The sequence below is a fragment of the Lagenorhynchus albirostris genome, chromosome 2 (assembly GCF_949774975.1).
Source record: "Lagenorhynchus albirostris chromosome 2, mLagAlb1.1, whole genome shotgun sequence".
In the NCBI taxonomy this organism is placed as follows: Eukaryota; Metazoa; Chordata; class Mammalia; order Artiodactyla; family Delphinidae; genus Lagenorhynchus; species Lagenorhynchus albirostris.
In genome coordinates, this window is record NC_083096.1 from 35,912,278 (window position 1) to 35,931,311 (window position 19,034).

Consider the following 19,034-nt stretch of genomic DNA (forward strand, 5'->3'; position numbering starts at 1 on the left):
ATGGGAGCCACTTCTCCAAGGAGCCGGGAGCCTCTCCTGCCGCCAGCGTTCCCTACCTTCTGCCCCGGAGGAGCCCTCCTGGCGATTCTGGTGCTGCTCGAGCTGCCGGCGGCCTGGGGTGAGATGCGGGGGGGCGTGGGAGCGGGCGCGGGAGCGGGCGCGGCGGGCACTACCTCGCTGGCCCTCGCGTCCGAAGTGTCTCTTTCCATGCGCTAGGCGCGCGAGAAGGCAAGTCGGCTCCGGGATTCCCCTCTGTGTCCCGGGACCCTGCTGGCATTGGTCGAATTCCTCTCGTCGGGGGGCTTATGTTGTGCTCAGCGCAGACGATGAACAGGTGCTGCACGGAATTGTTTGCCTTTGTGTTAATACAGAGACTGGCTTATAGCAGTGCGGCGCTGATCACAAGGAAAGAAAGGGGGGTTGGAAATTCGACAAACTTGGGTTCTAATCCTAGAAACATATTAATTGTGAGGAAAGTTGCTACATGTGTTTCGTCATCTGTCAATGCGAATACTGATCTCTGTACCTCATGGAGTTGGTACCTAAATGGCATAAAGCGTGTCAAAGGTCTAACACAGGGCCTGCCACTTGATTTCTATCGTCATTACTTCAGCTCTTTGTTCATGAGAGTGTTTGGACAAGCAGTCCAGGGGGTGCAATTATCACCTGAAAAGTGCCCTGCATCCCGCTATATTCACCCCACCCACACCCCAAACAACCACTGCCATCATTACAGATCCCAGGTGCTTGGGGTTAGAAGAGCTAGCTAAGCTGCAGAACCCTCAGTGTAACGGTTACCAGTAGAAGGAGAGTGTAGAGATGTTTACATATTGTCCTATTTTAGTCAATTGTTTAGAACAAAACTATCATGAAAATTTTGATGTGGCATCCTCCCTTCCTTCCGTTAGCTTCAAACAGGTAAACAGAGATTAGAACCCTTCTCTTCTTATTTTTGGCTTTCCTAGAAGTCTTCTTAGTTGCTTAGACTCTTGTCAACATCTTGGTTGAAGAGACAGTCTTTTTTTGCCCAGCCTCTTCTTGACAACTCAGTTTGCTCTTCGCAGTCACTAGACGTTTTGCATTCATTATTTATTTATTTTGCGGTACGCGGGCCTCTCACCGCTGTGGCCTCTCCCGCTGCGGAGCACAGGCTCCAGGTTCCGGACGCGCAGGCTCAGCGGCCATGGCTCACGGGCCCAGCCGCTCCGCGGCACGTGGGATCCTCCCGGACTGGGGCACGAACCCCTGTCCCCTGCATCGGCAGGCGGACTCTCAAACACTGCGCCACCACGGAAGCCCCATTCACTACTTGATTGTGCCTTCTCTTCTAAGAGGAAAAGGGAAACCAAGTTTCCAAAGAAATTGCTATTAATATCTTATCTCCTTAGACGTCATAAAAGAACCTGTTCACTGAAGAAATGGGATAAAACCTAAAGCTTTATTTTCAGAAGAGAAGCATGCCAAGTAAGTTAAGCAATCTGTGCTTATAATTTTTGCAGACTTTGTGGCTATCTGGCTCCCTTCTTACTGGAATGTTGTTGTAGCCTGTCCATGTTTATTAAATTACTATTACAGTACAATCACAGACACTATTTTTTTCAATGTCAATTTATCTCTTTATTTTTAATGTAACATTTGTTCAATTTATAGAACTAATTTTTTTAACATCTTTATTGGAGTATAATTGCTTTACAATGTTGTGTTAGTTTCTGCTGCATAACAAAGTGAATCAGCTATATGTATACATATAACCTCATATCCCCTTCCTCTTGTGTCTCCCCCCGACCCTCCCTATCCCACCCCTCTAGGTGGTCACAAAGCACCAAGCTGATCTCCCTGTGCTATGCAGCTTCTTCTGACTAGCTATCTATTTTACATTTGGTAGTGTATATATGTCAGTGCTACTCTCACACTTCGTCCCAGCTTACCCTTCTCCCTCCCCGCCAGACACTATTAATTACAAAACAAAATTTCCTAAGGTCATCATAATAACTTCAAAATGTGAAACAGCCTAAACTAAACTATCTAGTAATTTACTTGCCAAAGTAATTTAGCTAAAGAAAATGCTGATGGAATACTGACAGTGTGCACAGCACTTTGGAGTTTGAAAGAAATGTAAGAGAGAGCTATGCCTCCAAGGTGTATGCATACAGGGTGGTAGGGTGGTGGGGTTTTATGAAATCTCCTTAATTAGGAGGCGAGGGCTCTGGTTTGCCCAGCCTCTGCTACTTACTAGCTGGGAGCCTTGAACCCAGCAAGTCAATTAACATTCCTGATCTTGAGAGTCCACACATATAAAATAAACATAATTGGCATTCTGCTATCTGAGAGGGTTATTGTAAAAATCAGATGAGGTAGTGTGTGTGACAGGGTTTTATAACCTGAAAATCCCCACGGGGATCTACAAAACCATTACTAAGAAGTCACACAAGAGCGTGAAGGCCATGGGGTGATTGAAAAGGGAGATCCAGTGATCTTAACCTGAGTGGAAGGAGCATGGCTTTAACAGCACTAGAGGAGTGAATCCAAAAAAAAAGATTGTAAAGCATGTTTCACAGGAATATTTATTTTACATAAAAATTAGCACACTAGTTAAGCATTGCTAGGACCACTTTGCACATGGAGCAGACTCTGACGCCCTCACTTGGTAAATATACATGTTTAAATATATTTAACATTTAAATATACATAATATAACATGTTACATATAAATTAACAATATAATTATGTTATATTCTGTAATATAACATACTGTTTTATATACATAAATTGTTATATTCATATTATAAAATATGCTATATTTATGCTGTTATATAATATAGCATGTATGATTACATTGTATATTGCAAACATATAATTATATATAATAGCTTTATTAAGTTATATAATATATATTATAATGTAATATCTAATATTAACTTCTTATAGTTTGTATATATTATATATAATATATAATATTAATCTATATAATACATAATGTGTATATTAAATATCATATATTATTTAATACCAAAGTATATATTATATTATGCCATATAGAAAATCTAATGTATATTATACATTATAACAAAGTATGTAGTACATATTATATATTATATAATACACCAAATATATAACATTTAATATATATCATAAAATATATAAATATATTTAAATATTTAAATATAAAATATTTAAAAAAATTTTGAAGTGCATGCTCTTTTTTCTTTAACTTAAAGAGTTACTTAAGCAAAACATTTTCAGGTCCCTTCAAGAAAGGAGAGTATGCAGTATGGGCAGCAGAGCATACTCCAGGTTGTCAGCTCATGTTTGAACAGACATGGAAGAAATAAAGGGTAGTTTGTACTTATAGTATAGAATAAATCAACCTGCCTTGAGTAGAAGTTTTGAGTCAGGTGTATTTCAAAGTGGACATCCAAGACAAAAATCACAATGAGATGACACTATACACCCACCAGAATGGCTAAAATTTTAAAAACTCACCATGCCAAGTATTGGCTATAAGGTGAAGTAACTAGAATTATCATACATTGCTCATTGGTAAAATGATACAACCACTTTGGAAACAGAGTTTTGGCCGTTTCTTTAAAAGTTAAACACACATGTATCTAAGCATTTCACTCCTAGGCATTTACTCAAGAGAAATGAAAGCATATGTCCTCATAAAGACTTGTTCATGAATTTTTATAGCGGTTTTATTTGTAACAGCCAACAACTGGAAACAATTCAAAAGTCCTTCAACAACTGAAAGGGTAAACTAAATTAAGGTGTATTTTTGCAACTGAATGTTATTCAGCAAACAAAACAAAACAAAACCACACAAATTTTTATATGCAACACCTGGATTATTCTCAAAATAATTATGCTATGTGAAAGCTAGACAAAAATAAAAAGTACAAACTGAGTGATTCAGTTTATAGAAAATTCTAGAAGTCAGATCAATCTGTGTAAGAGGAAGCAGGTTGGAGGTTGCCTAAAGAAGGAGATAGAGAGATGGATGGATTACAAAGAAACATTAGGAAACTGTAGGGAGTGTGATGGAAATGTTTGTTTTCTTGATTATGGTGATCATTTCATGGTACATACATATGTCAAGAGTCATCAAATTGTACACTTACTGTATTTAATATATCTTAATAAAGCTATACAAAAAGTCTTTTTGTAAACTCTTGTATATCTTGAGTTTACAGAGTTCATATTAATATAGTTATCATAGGAACCATCCATAATTTGAGGGATTGGCAATGAAGGAGGAAAAAGAAACTAGATCAAGCTTTCTCAGGTGAAGTTTCATATATTCTTTTTTATTTGGGATATTATCCAAATTTGAATTTTTAATTATTCCATATGCTATACCCAGAACTCAGGTAAGAATTTTAGGTAATTAAAGGAAAGTAATGCCATTCCAAGAACTATCCATTCCATTTGCTTTTTTGTTTTAGATCTCTGTCTTCTCCTTGTGAGCTTTGCTGGGACATTCAGCCTCTCCTAGTAAAACTTTTGGCACCAGAAGGTCCATTTGGAATCCTTTCCCTTGTCCAGCATCAATGGATGAGATGAATATCAAAATTACACTCATCCCACATATCAACTAAAGAAAAGGTGAAGGCATAACATTTGGAATCACAGGAGTTGTTTTTCACTTAGTAGTTTTTCCTGTTTGTCACGGTGGTTCTCAAAGTGCTGTTATCTATCAAAATCACCTGTGAAGCTTTTTAAAAAGATAGTTTTGTGGGCTGTAACCCACAACCACTGAATTAAAGCTTTTAGGGATATAGCCCGGACTCTTGATTTTTTTGTTTTGTAGGTAATTCATCATTCATCTATTCATTGCAACAAATATGCACAGACTGCTTATAATTGAGTGCTAGGTATTAGTTTAGAGGAGCAAAAATCATGCGGCTTCTTGCCTTCATATTATGCATATCTAATACACATGTCTAATACCTATTGAGAGAAATAGATATTTTTAAAAGCACATAAATATAAAAAACACAACTTACAGTAAGTGATATAAAAGGAAAAGTAAACTGCCCAGTTAGAAATTATTATAGGGCTGGGCAGAGGGAAGTAGTCCAGATTCAAAATCCCTGGGAGGGTCAGGGAAAGCTTCAGAAAGGAAGCAGCATTTTAGCAGAGACCTGGAAGAAGAGTGAAAGTCAGAATGAAGATAAAAGTAATCACATGGAGGGAATATCCAGAAAGAAGAAAGAACATATATCTTAAAGAAGGGGGAGAATGGGTTGTGGCGGGGAAGGGCTACAGCTCAGTCAGAGGAGACAGTGGTACAAGATGAGGAAAGAAACCTAGGCAAGGGCACTCGTGCTTAACAATTGCTGGTTTAATAAAGAGAATGTGTAGTGATAGATATAAGACTGTCTAATATTAGGAAAAATAATTAAGAAATATGAGCTTTCTTGGATCACCATCCTTTGCTTAAGTAGGGTACACAGATTAAGTCCCCTAATTCTGATTAAAGCCATTAAACAGGAAAAAGCAACTTAGCAACTCTGTAGGCCTAATGGCTAGCTGGATCCAGTTTCTTCAGGAATTCTCATGTCTGTCAGTGGTCCCGTGGGAACCATGATAGAACTCATGGGTTACAGAGATTAAATCCCAGCCTGAATCTGGGACACACTCATTCAGGAGAACTTCTGAGATCATTGGTCACTGAGGTCCTTCAGGGCTTTTCCAACTAGACAAGTTTATTCTAAACTAGCTCTGAACACCTAGGTAGAAAATAAGCTCTTGGAAGCAAAGTGAGCATGCCCACTTTTGCAGAATATTCGAATCTACCTGTTAGCATCTACCTTTCTCTATGGATGATAACTACTATAACAACAATTTATTAAGTGCTTTCTATGTGTAAGATGCTACTAAATACTTTGCATCTTTGACCCTCTCAGCGAAAGTACTAGGTAAATATTATTATCACTTTTATGAAGGTGAAACTGAGGCTCAGAGAAATTTAAGCTGCTCATCTAAGACACCACAGCTAGTAAGTAGAAGACATTGGATTCAAAGCCAGGTCTCTACAAATTCAAACTTTTTAACACCGTGTGCCATTATCTTTTGTGTTAGTTTCTGATTGCTGCTATAACAAATTGCCACAAACTCAGTAGCTTAAAACAACAGAAATTTATTCTCTTAAAGTTCTGGAGGTCAAAATCTACAGTGGGTCCATAGAGTTGTGTTCTTTCTGGATGCTCAAGTGGAGTATAGGTTTCCTTGCTCTTTCTACCTTCCAGAGGCAGTGTACAGCCTTTGGCTCGTGGCCCCCTTTCTCTACTTTCAAAGTCAGCAGCGCACCATTTTCAAATCTTCTTCGGTCTCCTTTGATCCTTTGCTTCTTTCCTATAAGGACCTTTGTGATTAAATTTAGGGTCCATCCAAATAATCCAGGATGATCTTCCCATTTCAAGGTTTTTAACTGAATCACATCTGCAAAGTGCTGTTGCCGTCCTATGTAACATTCACAGTTTCCAAGGATTAGGGCATGGATGTTTTGGGAGCTCATTATCTAGCCTACCGCATATTTCCACACAGATTTTCAAAATTTTAGCTGAGCCTGCTGAGGGAATCCATTGCCATTAGGGTCCAGGTTAGCAGCAAATGGTTACAGCCCAGCAAACAGCCTGCAGTGTGTACATTGATTATGACTAGTGTTAGTTTAAAATGTATGTAGAATTTAAGTACATGATAATGATAGAACAAAAGACAGGAGGGAAGTAAATGGAGTTAGCATTTTCTATGGTTCTTAAATTGTTGGGGAAGTTATAATTGTTAATTACCTGTTACTATGTTAAGGATGCACATTATCTTTTTTTTAACATCTTTATTGGAGTATAATTGCTTTACAATGGTGTGTTAGTTTCTGCTTTATAACAAAGTGAATCAGTTATACTTATACATATGTTCCCATATCTTTTCCCTCTTGTGTCTCCCTCCCTCCCATCTTCCCTATCCCACCCCTCTAGGTGGTCACAAAGCACCAAGCTGATCTCCCCGTGCTATGCGGCTGCTTCCCACTAGCTATCTATTTTACGTTTCGTAGTGTATGTATGTCCATGTCACTCTCTCACTTTGTCCCAGCTTACCCTTCCCCCTCCCCATATCCTCAAGTCCATTCTCTAGTAGGTCTGTGTCTTTACTCCCATCTTACCCCTAGATTCTTCATGACTTTTTTTTTTCTTAGATTCCATATATATGTGTTAGCATACGGTATTTGTTTTTCTCTTTCTGACTTACTTCACTCTGTATGACAGACTCTAAGTCTATCCACCTCACTACAAATAACTCAATTTCGTTTCTTTTTATGGCTGAGTAATATTCCATTGTATATATGTGCCACATCTTCTTTATCCATTCATCTGATGATGGACACTTAGGTTGCTTCCATCTCCTGGCTATTGTAAATAGAGCTGCAATGAACATTTTGGTGCATGACTCTTTTTGAATTACGGTTTTCTCAGGGTATATGCCTAGTAGTGGGATTGCTGGGTCGTATGGTAGCTCTATTTGTAGTTTTTTAAGGAACCTCCATACTGTTCTCCATAGTGGCTGTATCAATTTACATTCCCACCAGCAGTGCAAGAGTATTCCCTTTTCTCCACACCCTCTCCAGCATTTATTGTTTCTAGATTTGTATTCTGTTGTTTTTGGATGGAATGTCCTGTAAATATCAATTAAGTCCATCTTGTTTAATGTATCATTTAAAGCTTGTGTTTCCTTATTTATTTTCATTTTGGATGATCTGTCCATTGGTGAAAGTGGAGTGTTAAAGTCCCTTATTATGAATGTGTTACTGTCGATTTCCCCTTTTATGGCTGTTAGTATTTGCCTTATGTATTGAAGTGCTCCTATGTTGGAGGGATGCACATTATCTTTAAAGGAACAATAAAAGTAGATTATTATTATGTTCATAATAATCTAATAAAAAGAAATAAGTAAAATAATAAGTACAATTGATAATCAATAAGAAGGCAAAATAGAAGAGAATAAAGCACATAGAAAACATAGGATAAATAAAAAACAAATAGTAAGATGATTGATTGAGTCCCAAAGACATCAATAATTATATTAAATATAAACAGACAATTCCACTTTAAATACAAAGACTGTCATACTACTACATTTCCCAAACTGTGGGCTGAGGTGCCCTGGTGGCCTTCATAAATTCACAGGAGACCTAAGGAATATTTTAAATTTTCAGTGGAAACAAAGCAATATTTGATATCTCTCACGTATTTTGCAAACTGCTAGCTCAGAGTAGCTCCCAGTTACATTAGGTTGCAGAAAGTTCTGCTTGGCGACATCAAATCTTTGCAAAGCTGGGTTTTCAGCAGTGACTGTGATAAAGAAAAAGTACCAAATGAAAATTAATGGTATAGGAAATTAGGTGGCAGTTTATAATCTGATTCCAAGGTCTGAGAAATTGAGCAGTGTCTAACATTCTATTACTAAGAATTATGGTGGGCACAAGACTTATTAAGTGGTTTGGGTCCAGTTATTTAATAAATAAAACTGTTAAGTATTTCTTTTTTGGCTAGGAATGACGTGAACAAATTACTAAGACCCCAAGAGTGCTGTGAACTAAGTTTGGGAACATCTATCATAATTAATTAAAAATAAAAACTACAGGGAATTCCCTGCTGGTCCAGTGGTTAGCACTCCGTGCTTTCACTGCCAGGGCCCAGGTTCAATCCCTGGTCAGGGAACTAAGATCCTGCAAGCTCTGCTGTGCAGTCTAAATAAATAAATATATAAATAAAAGAATAAATAAAAGTAAAAACTATGTGTTCCATACAAAACAAATAATATATATGTTCAGAGACAGAATGAATGAATATAAAAAGATGGAAAACACATTATGCAAAAATGAACCAAAAGAAAGCTGATTTGACAAATGTGGCATTATGACAATCTTTGTCTTTAAATTATCATTGTGTGTTTATATTTAAAATAGTTATAGATATATTGAGGATTAAATCTACAAACTTTTTATTTGTTTCTTAATTGCCTTATAACTAAAGTAGACAAAATAGAATTTGAGTCAAGATACATTACTAAAGAGAGATATGTTCTAATAATAAAAGAGTCTATCTACTAGAAAATATAATTTTAAAATATATAAAGGTACATTACTGTACCTAAATAAAAATGTTAAAAATATGTATATATTAATATATAAAAGTAAAAAAATGGACAGAGTTAGAAAAAGAAATAAGACACATGTACAATAGATGGAACATTATCTGGTAGAATAAGCAGACCTCCAACAAATCAGTAACTGTGTAGAAGACTTAAACAAATATTAACAGATTGTCCCTCACTGATATACCCAGGGCACTGCACCCTCTACCACAGACACATATTTTTTACATACACCTACAGTTATCTCAGTTGATCATACGCTGAGCCATAAAACAAACTCAATCAATCTCAAAACTTGTTAATAAATATACAGCTGAAAACATTCTTCAAATGGTTATAAATTCTGTAAAACATTTCTAAGTAAACCATGGGTCATTGAAGAAACTACAATGGTCATTATCAAATATTTTAAACTGAAAAAAAAGAAAATATGACCCATTAAAACTTGTGCAATACAGCTAAATCGATGCTTAGAATAAAAATAATAGTCTGAAGCTTTTTTTTAGACTATGAAAAGCTGAAAATAAAAAATTCTAAGTAATTATCTCAAGAAATTCATTTTTTAAAAAAGAACACCAAATAAACTCAAGAAAATTTTAGTAAAAATAAAATGAAGATAAACATAAACCAACAAAGCCAAAAGTTGGTTCTTTGAAGACTGAAAATATTGACCAGTTAATTGATTGGTTTCAATCTATCCTCCATTATTTGAATTAATTAGTAGGAAGTGTGGGGAGGAACAAGAGATTAAAAAAAAAAAGAGAGATTTTAAAAACTAAAGTAAAATGGTATTTTTCCAGCATATATTTCTTCTTGATTACATATTGATTGACTCTAAATGGTATTTTTATTACTTTAACTTAAACCTATGAGGTCTTAAGGGGTAGTAGCTGAGTCTAATATTTAAAATATGCCCTTAAAAATATGCTTTCATAGTTGTTGAGCTTTGTCTACAAATCATGTGCTGAAATTTCTTTGTGCTGACTTGGCAACAGACTTCCAACATAGGTTGCTGCTACGTCTATGAAACATACTGGAGAAAAAAAGAGAAAGTAGCATAGAAATTTCTACAATAACTATTTTTTTAACTCAAACACATATTGTTAACTTTATTTCTTTAACAATAAAACAGTAATAATGACACAATAATTTAGTTGTAATAAAGCACTCAACAGAGCAAAATAAAAACAAAGCTAATTAAGGAGGCAGAGCTTCAGCTCAAGTTACTCATCTCCTTTAAACAGGAAAAACTATCATTAGTCTAGTGGTTCTCAAACAGGTCTGTTCATTTGAGGAATGAGAGGAAGGAGAATTGGTTCCTGAAAGAAATAGCTACATCCAAAGCCCACCTCAGAACAATTACATGTGAATCTCTCAGGAGTGGGGCCCATTCAAAACTTTTTGAAGTGTTGTCAGTGTTTATAACTACAAGTCTAACGTAATAAGCGTGAAACACCATATCCTCAAAACAATCCAAAACCAAGGAATTAAAAAAAAAGAAAAGAAAGAGAAATATGATAAATTTCTTTCCTCTTATCCTGGGAAAAGGGGGAAGGAAGCATTTACTCATTTCTCCTTGTTTTTTATCCATTTTTTGATTGCCCAAAGTCAAGTTTAACAAATGTTAAATATTGGAACTTAGGCAAATATCCTACCCAATTAAAATTTTCACTACTTTACATTTAGAAAGCTCTTTTAAAACAATACAAGGGGGAAGGAGCTTCAACATGGCAGAAGAGTAAGACGTGGAGAGAACTTCCCCCCCCACAAATACATCACAAGTACATCTACATGTGGAACAACTCCTACAGAACACCTACTGAACGCTGGCAGAAGACCTCAGACCTCCCAAAAGGGTCTCAGTGCTCTGACCGGGTGTCAGGGCAGTGCCTCTGAAGTGGGAGAGCCAAGTTCAGGACATTGGTCCACCAGAGACCTCCCAGCTCCATGTAATATCAAACGGTGAAAAACTCCCAGAGATCTCCATATCAACACCAACTCCACTAAACGACCAGCAATCTACAGTGCTGGACACCCGATGCCAAACAACTAGCAAGACAGGAACACAACCCCACCCATTAGCAGAGAGGCTGCCTAAAATCATACTAAGTTCACAGACACCCCAAAACACACAGCAGATGTGGACCTGCCCACCAGAAAGACAAGATCCACCCTCATCCACCAGAACACAGGCACTAGTCCCCTCCACCAGGAAGCCTACATGACCCACTGAACCAACCTTAGCCACTGGGGACAGACACCAAAAACAACGGGAATTACGAACCTGCAGCCTGTGAAAAGGAGACCCCAAACACAGTAAGTTAAGCAAAATAAGAAAACAGAGAAACACACAACAGATAGAGGAGCAAGGTAAAAACCCACCAGACCAAACAAATGAAGAGGAAATAGGCAGTCTACCTGAAAAAGAATTCAGAATAATACTAAAGATGATCCAAAATCTTGGAAATAGAATGGAGAAATAAAAGAAACATTTAACAAGGACACAGAAGAACTAAGGAGCAAACAAACAATAATGAACAACACAATAAATGAAATTTAAAATTCTCTAGAAGGAATCAGTAGCAGAATAACTGAGGCAGAAGAATTGATAGGTGACCTGGAAGATAAAAGAGTGGAAATAACTACTGCAGAGCAGAATAAAGAAAAAAGAATGAAAAGAATTGAGGACAGTCTCAGAGACCTCTGGGACAATATTAAACACACGAACATTCAAATTATAGGGGTCCCAGAAGAAGAAGAGAAAAAGAAAGGGACTGAGAAAATATGTGAAGAGATTAGAGTTGAAAACTTCCCTAATATGGGAAAGGTAATAGTCAATCAAGTCTAGGAAGCACAGAGAGTCCCATATAGGATAAATCCAAGGAGAAACATGCCAACACACATATTAATCAAACTATCAAATATTAAATACAAAGAAAAAATATTAAAAGCAGCAAGGGAAAAACAACAAATAACATACAAGGGAATCCCCATAAAGTTAACAGCTAATCTTTCAGCAGAAACTCTGAAAGCCAGAAGGGAGTGGCAGGACATATTTAAAGTGATGAAAGGGAAAAACCGACAACAACATTACTCAACCCAGCAAGGATCTTATTCAAATTAAATGAGACGAGAAATTAAAATATTCACAGAGAAACAAAAGCTAAGACAATTTAGCACCACCAAACCATCTTTACAACAAATGCTAAAGGAACTTCTCTAGGCAGGAAACACAAGAGAAGGAAAAGACCTACAATAACAAACCAAAAACAATTAAGAAAATGGTAATAGGAACATACATATCAATAATTACCTTAAAGGTAAACGGATTAAATGCTCCAACCAAAAGACATAGACTGGCTGAATGGATACAAAAACAAGACCCATATATATGCTGTCTACAAGAGACCCACTTCAGACCTAGGGACACATACAGACTGAAAGTGAGGGGATGGAAAAAGATATTCCATGCAAACAGAAATCAAAAGAAAGCTGGAGTAGTAATTCTCATATCAGTTAAAATAGACTTGATCAAAGGATCAATCCAAGAAGATGATATAACAATTGTAAATATTTATGCACCCAACATAGGAGCACCTCAATACATAAGGCAAATACTAACAGCCATAAAAGGGGAAATCGATGATAACACAATCATAGTAGGGGACGTTAACACCCCACTTTCACCAATGGGCAGATCATCAAAAACGAAAATAAATAAGGAAACACAAGCTTTAAATGATACATTAAACAAGATGGACTTAATTGGTATTTATAGGATATTCCATCCAAAAACAACAGAATACACTGTCTTCTCAAGTGTTCATGGAACATTCTCCAGGATAGATCATATCATGGGTGGCAAATCAAGCCTTGGTAAATTTAAGAAAATTGAAATCATATCAAGTATATTTCCCGACCACAACACTATGAGACTAGATATCAATTACAGGAAAAAATCTGTAAAAGACGCTAAGACATGGAGGCTAAACAATACACTACTTAATAACCAAGAGATCACTGAAGAAATCAAAGAGGAAATCAAAAAATACCTAGAAGCAAATGAAAATGAAAACTCAAAGATGCAAAACCTATGGGATTCAGCAAAAACAGTTCTAAGAGGGAAGTTTATAGCAATACAATCCTACCTTAAGAAACAAGAAACTTATCAAATAAACAACCTAACCTTACACCTAAAGCAATTAGAGAAAGAAGAACAAGAAAACCACAAAGTTAGCAGAAGGAAAGAAATCATAAAGATCAGATCAGAAATACATGAAAAAGAAATGAAGGAAACAATAGCAAAGCTCAATAAAACTAAAAGCTGGTTCTTTGAGAAGATAAACAAAATTGATAAACCATTAGCCAGACTCATCAAGAACAAAAGGGAGAAAACTCAAATCAATAGAATTAGAAATGAAAAAGGAGAAGTAACAACTGACAGAGCAGAAATACAAAGGACCATGAGAGACTACTACAAGCAACTATATGCCAATAGGATAACCTGGAAGAAATGGACAAATTCTTAGAAATGCACAACTTTCAGGAAGAAATAGAAAATATAAACAGACCAATCACAAGCACTGAAATTGAAACTGTGATTAAAAATCTTCCAACAAACAAAAGCCCAGGATCAGATGCCTTCACAGGCGAATTCTATCAAACATTTAGAGAAGAGCTAACACCTATTGTTCTCAAACTCTTCCAAAATATAGCAGAGGGAGGAACAATCCCAAACTCATTCTACGAGGCCACCATCACCCTGATACCAAAACCAGACAAAGATGTCACAAAGAAAGAAAACTACAGGCCAATATCACTGATGAACATAGATTCAAAAATCCTCAACAAAATACTAGAAAACAGAATCCAACAGCACATTAAAAGGATCATACACCATGATCAACTGGGGCTTATCCCAGGAATGCAAGGATATTTCAATACACGCAATCAATCAATGTGATACACCATATTAACAAATTGAAAAATAAAAACCATATGGTCATCTCAATAGATGGAGAAAAAGCTTTCGACAAAATTCAACACCCATTTATGATAAAAACCCTTCAGAAAGGAGGCACAGAGGGAACTTACCTCAACATAATAAAGGCCATATATGACAAAACCCCAGCCAACATTGTTCTCAATGGTGAAAAACTGTAACCATTTCCACGAAGATCAGGAAAAAGACAACGTTGTCCACTCTCAGCACTATTATTCAACATAGTTTTGGCAGTTTTAGCCACAGCAATCAGAGAAGAAAAAGAAATAACAGGAATCCAAATCGGAAAAGAAGTAAAGCTGTCACTGTTTGCAGATGACATGATACTATACATAGAGAATCCTAAAGATGCTACCAGAAAACTACTAGAGCTAATCAATGAATTTGGTAAAGTAGCAGTATACAAAATTAATGCACAGAAATCTCTGGCATTCCTATACACTAATGATGAAAAATCTGAAAGAGAAATTAGGAAACACTCCCATTTACCATTGCAACAAAAAGAATAAAATATTTAGGAATAAACCTACCTAAGGAGACAAAAGACCTGCATGCAGAAAACTATAAGACACTGATGAAAGTAATTAAAGCTGATACAAACAGATGGAGAGATATACCATGTTCTTGGACTGGAAGAATCAACACTGTGAAAATGACTCTACTATCCAAAGCAATCTACATATTCAATGCAATCCCTATCAAACTACCACAGGCATTTTTCACAAAACTAGAACAAGAAATTTCACAATTTGTATGGAAACACAAAAGACCCCGAATAGCCAAAGCAATCTTGAGAAAGAAAAATGGAGCTGGAGGAATCAGACTCCCTGACTTCAGACTATACTATAAAGCTACAGTAATCCAGAGAGTATGGACTGGCACAAAAACTGAAGTATAGATCAATGGACCAGGATAGAAAGCCCAGAGATAAGGCCACACACATATGGTCACCTTATCTTTGATAAAGGAGGCAAGAATATACAATGGAGAAAAGACAGCCTTTTCAATAAGTGGTGCTGGGAAAACTGGACAGCTACATGTAAAAGAATGAAATTAGAACACTTCCTAACACCATACACAAAAATAAACTAAAAATGGATTAAAGACCTAAATGTAAGGCCAGACACTATAAAACTCTTAGAGGAAAACATAGGTAGAACACTTGCTGACATAAATCACAGCAAGATACTTTCTGATCCACCTGCTAGAGAAATGGAAATAAAAAGAAAAATAAACAAATGGGACCCAATGAAACCTAAAAGCTTTTGTACAGCAAAGGAAACCATGAACAAGATGAAAAGACAATCCTCAGAATGGGAGAAAATATTTGCAAATGAAGCAACTGACAAAGGGTTAATCTCCAAAATTTACAAGCAGCTCATGCAACTCAATATCAAAAAAACAAACAACCCAATCCAAAAGTGAGAAGACCTAAATAGACATTTCTCCAAAGAAGATATACAGACTGCGAACAAAGACATGAAAGAATGCTCAACATCATTAATCATTAGAGAAATGCAAATCAAAACTACAATGAGATATCATCTCACCCCAGTCAGAATTGCCATCATCAAGAAATCTACAAACAATAAATGCTGGAGAGGGTGTGGAGAAAAGTGAACCCTCCCGCACTGTTGGTGGGAATGTAAATTGATACAGCCACTATGGAGAACATTATGGAGGTTCCTTAAAAAACTACAAATAGAACTACCATATGACCCAGCAATCCCACTACTGGGCATATACCCTGAGAAAACCATAATTCAAAAAGAGTCATCTACCACAATGCTTATTGAAGCTCTATTTACCATAGCCAGAACATGGAAGCAACCTAAGTGCCCATGTACAGATGAATGGATAAAGAAGATGTGGCACATATATACAATGGAATATTACTCAGCCATAAAAAGGAACGGAATTGAGTTATTTGTAGTGAGGTGGATGGACCTAGAGTCTATCATACAGAGTGAAGTAAGTCAGAAAGAGAAAAACAAATACCGTATGCTAACACATATATATGGAATCTAAAAAAACAAAACAAAACAAAACAAAAATGGTCATGAAGAACCTAGGGGCAAGATGGAAATAAAGATGCAGACCTACTAGAGAATGGACTTGAGGACTCGGGGAGGGGGAAGGGTAAGCTGGGACAATGTGAGAGAGTGGCATGGACATATATACACTACCAAAAGTAAAATAGATAGCTAGTAGGAAGCAGCCGCATAGCACAGGGAGATTAGCTCGGTGCTTTGTGACCACCTAGAGGGGTGGGATAGGGAGGGTAGGAGTCAGGCAGACATAAGAGGGAATAGATACTGGGAAATATGTATATGTATAGCTGATTTACTTTCTTATAAAGCAGAAACTAACACACCATCATAAAGCAATTATACTCCAATAAAGATATTAAAAAAAATTAAAAAAATTAAATTAAATTAAAAAAATAAAATAAAATGGATCATGGATAAGGACCTACTGTATAGCACAGGGAACTCTACTTAATACTCTGTAATGACCTATATGGGCAAAGAATCTAGAAAAGAGTGGATATATGTATATGTATAACTGATTCACTTTGCTGTACAGCAGAAACTAACACAACATTGTAAATCAACTATACCAATAACAATTTAAAAAATAAATAAGTAAATAAACTAAGGGGAGAAAAAAAAAACAATACTGGGGGGAGTTCCCTGGTGCCGCAGTGGTTAAGAATCCCTCTGCCAATGCAGGGGACACGGGCTCGACCCCTGGTCTGGGAAGATCCCACATGTCGCAGAGCAACTGAGCCCGTGAGCCACAATTACTGAGCCTGCGCTTTAGAGCCCGTGAGCCACAACTACTGAGCCCGTGTGTCACAACTACTGAAGCCCTTGCGCCTAGAGCCTGTGCTCCGCAACAAGAAAAGCCACCACAGTGAGAAGCCTGTGCACCGCAAAGAAGAGTAGCCCCCGCTCACCGCAACTAGAGAAAACCTGCGTGCAGCCAAAATAAATAAATAAAACAAAACAGAAACAATACCAGGTTTCAGAAAGAATCCCCCACATTTTAAGTTTGCATAGACGTTTAAGTCAGCTATTTGTTGAACGAAGAAGAGTTGATGAAATATATTAGAAAGCATTTTATTAATAAGTTATTATAAAACAATATTCATTTCATATAGCACAAATTAACTTTTTGGTGCAAGAAGAGGAATATCTGAATGCTTCCCATCTATTTCTAAAACTGTCAGAATTCCTTTGTATAAGATTGATATCTTCAAATCTAGAACCTAAACATAAATTTTTCTTAAGAATGCATACATAAAATACTTCTCCTGTAAATGCACTATATCTTTGACAAATCCCTATTGGGAGGTACAGTAGTGACTGCAGGCATTTACCTTTAAAACAACTTTTCCTGGGCTTCCCTGGTGGCGCAGTGGTTGAGGGTCCGCCTGCCGATGCAGGGGACACGGGTTCGCGCCCCGGTCTGGGAAGATCCCATATGCCGCGGAGCGGCTGGGCCTGTGGGGCATGGCCGCTGGGCCTGCGCGTCCGGAGCCTGTGCTCCGTAGGGGGAGAGGCCACAGCGATGAGAGGCCCGCGTACCACAAAAAAACAAAAAAACACAACTTTTTCTCATTTTTCAGGTTTGAGAATGATATCACATCAAGTATGGAAAATAAGTTTTTTCCTTAAGAAGACATAAATTCACTTAGAGATGTCTCCTCAAATTCAGAAAAACCCATTTCTTCAGCTCCTTCTGTCAGGACTCCATATTAATCTCAACCACTTCATTCTTGCCCGGAAGTGTTTTGTCGCGTTGTCTTCACTTACACCTTCAATGTCTGCCAGATCAATAGGTGGTAAAGGATTCCTCCAGCACTGGAAGTTGTTATACTGACAAAATGCTTCATTGAGCTGGCGCGGCGCGGCCCACCAGTCTACCCGCAGGGAGTCTGCGCGCCCCGCCCCGTCGTCGCCACCGCCCCTCCCCTGGCCCGCGGGGCCTCACGGGCGGCTGCAGCAGAGGCGGCTCGCCGGTCTCCAGTCCTCGGCCCTCACGCTCCGCGCCGTCCGGGGCGCCAGTGTCCCCACCATCGCGGCGCTTGCTGGGCGAAACCGAAGGCTCAGTCATAGCCCCTGCGTCGATTTTACGCTTTCGGGGCAGCTCCGGGACGCCGAGGGGCTGCCCGGAATGCGAGACCCCCGACGGCGGGATCCAAAGCCGTGGCCGCGCCGGCTCCTCAGGAAAGTCGCGGAGCAGGATCCGCTTCCAGGGCACGTGGAACGTCAGGGGCTCGGCAGCACGCCGCTTGCCCGTGGGCCCCAAAGGCTCGGGCGGAGCCCGCCAGGAGCGGGACTCCCGTAGCTGTGGGAGCGGAGGGCCTCTCCACTAACTTTGACGTCCCTGTGGTCTTGCTCTCCAGGTCAATGCCAATCCCCGGTGCACCTTACATTCGCCATGCCTACAGAACAGATTGACAAAGATGAGTTTCCTGTTGGGACATCTTTGAAGTATAAATGCCGCCTTGGTTACTACAGAAGAGTGTTCTCTATCACCTGCCTGCAAAACTCTGTCTGGTCAAGCCCTGCAAACTACTGTAGGCGTAAGTAACTCTAGACTGAGGACTCCTCTGTGTCAATAATCCTTAAGATCTGATCAGTCGTTCAAAGTTTGAAACAAAGACACGTGTCTTGGTAACTTTGCCTAAAGTATAAAAAGATGTGAGAGTTATTCTTGTAGGTCATATCTTCCTACTGCTTTGAGTTCCTAGCACCTTCATTACAAGTTCATTTCACGAGAAATGACCATCACGAGGCATGCCTGAGGGAAAATCTCCATTCACTAGGGGTGTCCCATTTTTACAACTGAAACTAAGTAATGAATGACTCAG

General features: G+C 38.0%; 1 protein-coding gene and 1 pseudogene across 1 annotated transcript in view; one reads left to right on the forward strand and one right to left on the reverse strand.

Annotated features, from left to right (window-relative positions):
* Positions 1–19,034, forward strand: part of CR1 (complement C3b/C4b receptor 1 (Knops blood group)) — a 136,063-nt gene continuing 117,029 nt past the window's right edge. Inside the window, exons 1-2 of the mRNA XM_060141831.1 lie at positions 1–118; positions 18,567–18,746. Of these exons, the coding sequence (XP_059997814.1) occupies positions 1–118; positions 18,567–18,746 (298 nt within the window). The remainder of the gene's footprint in view (positions 119–18,566; positions 18,747–19,034) is intronic.
* LOC132516423 (uncharacterized protein C9orf40-like) lies at positions 17,810–18,478 on the reverse strand (annotated as a pseudogene).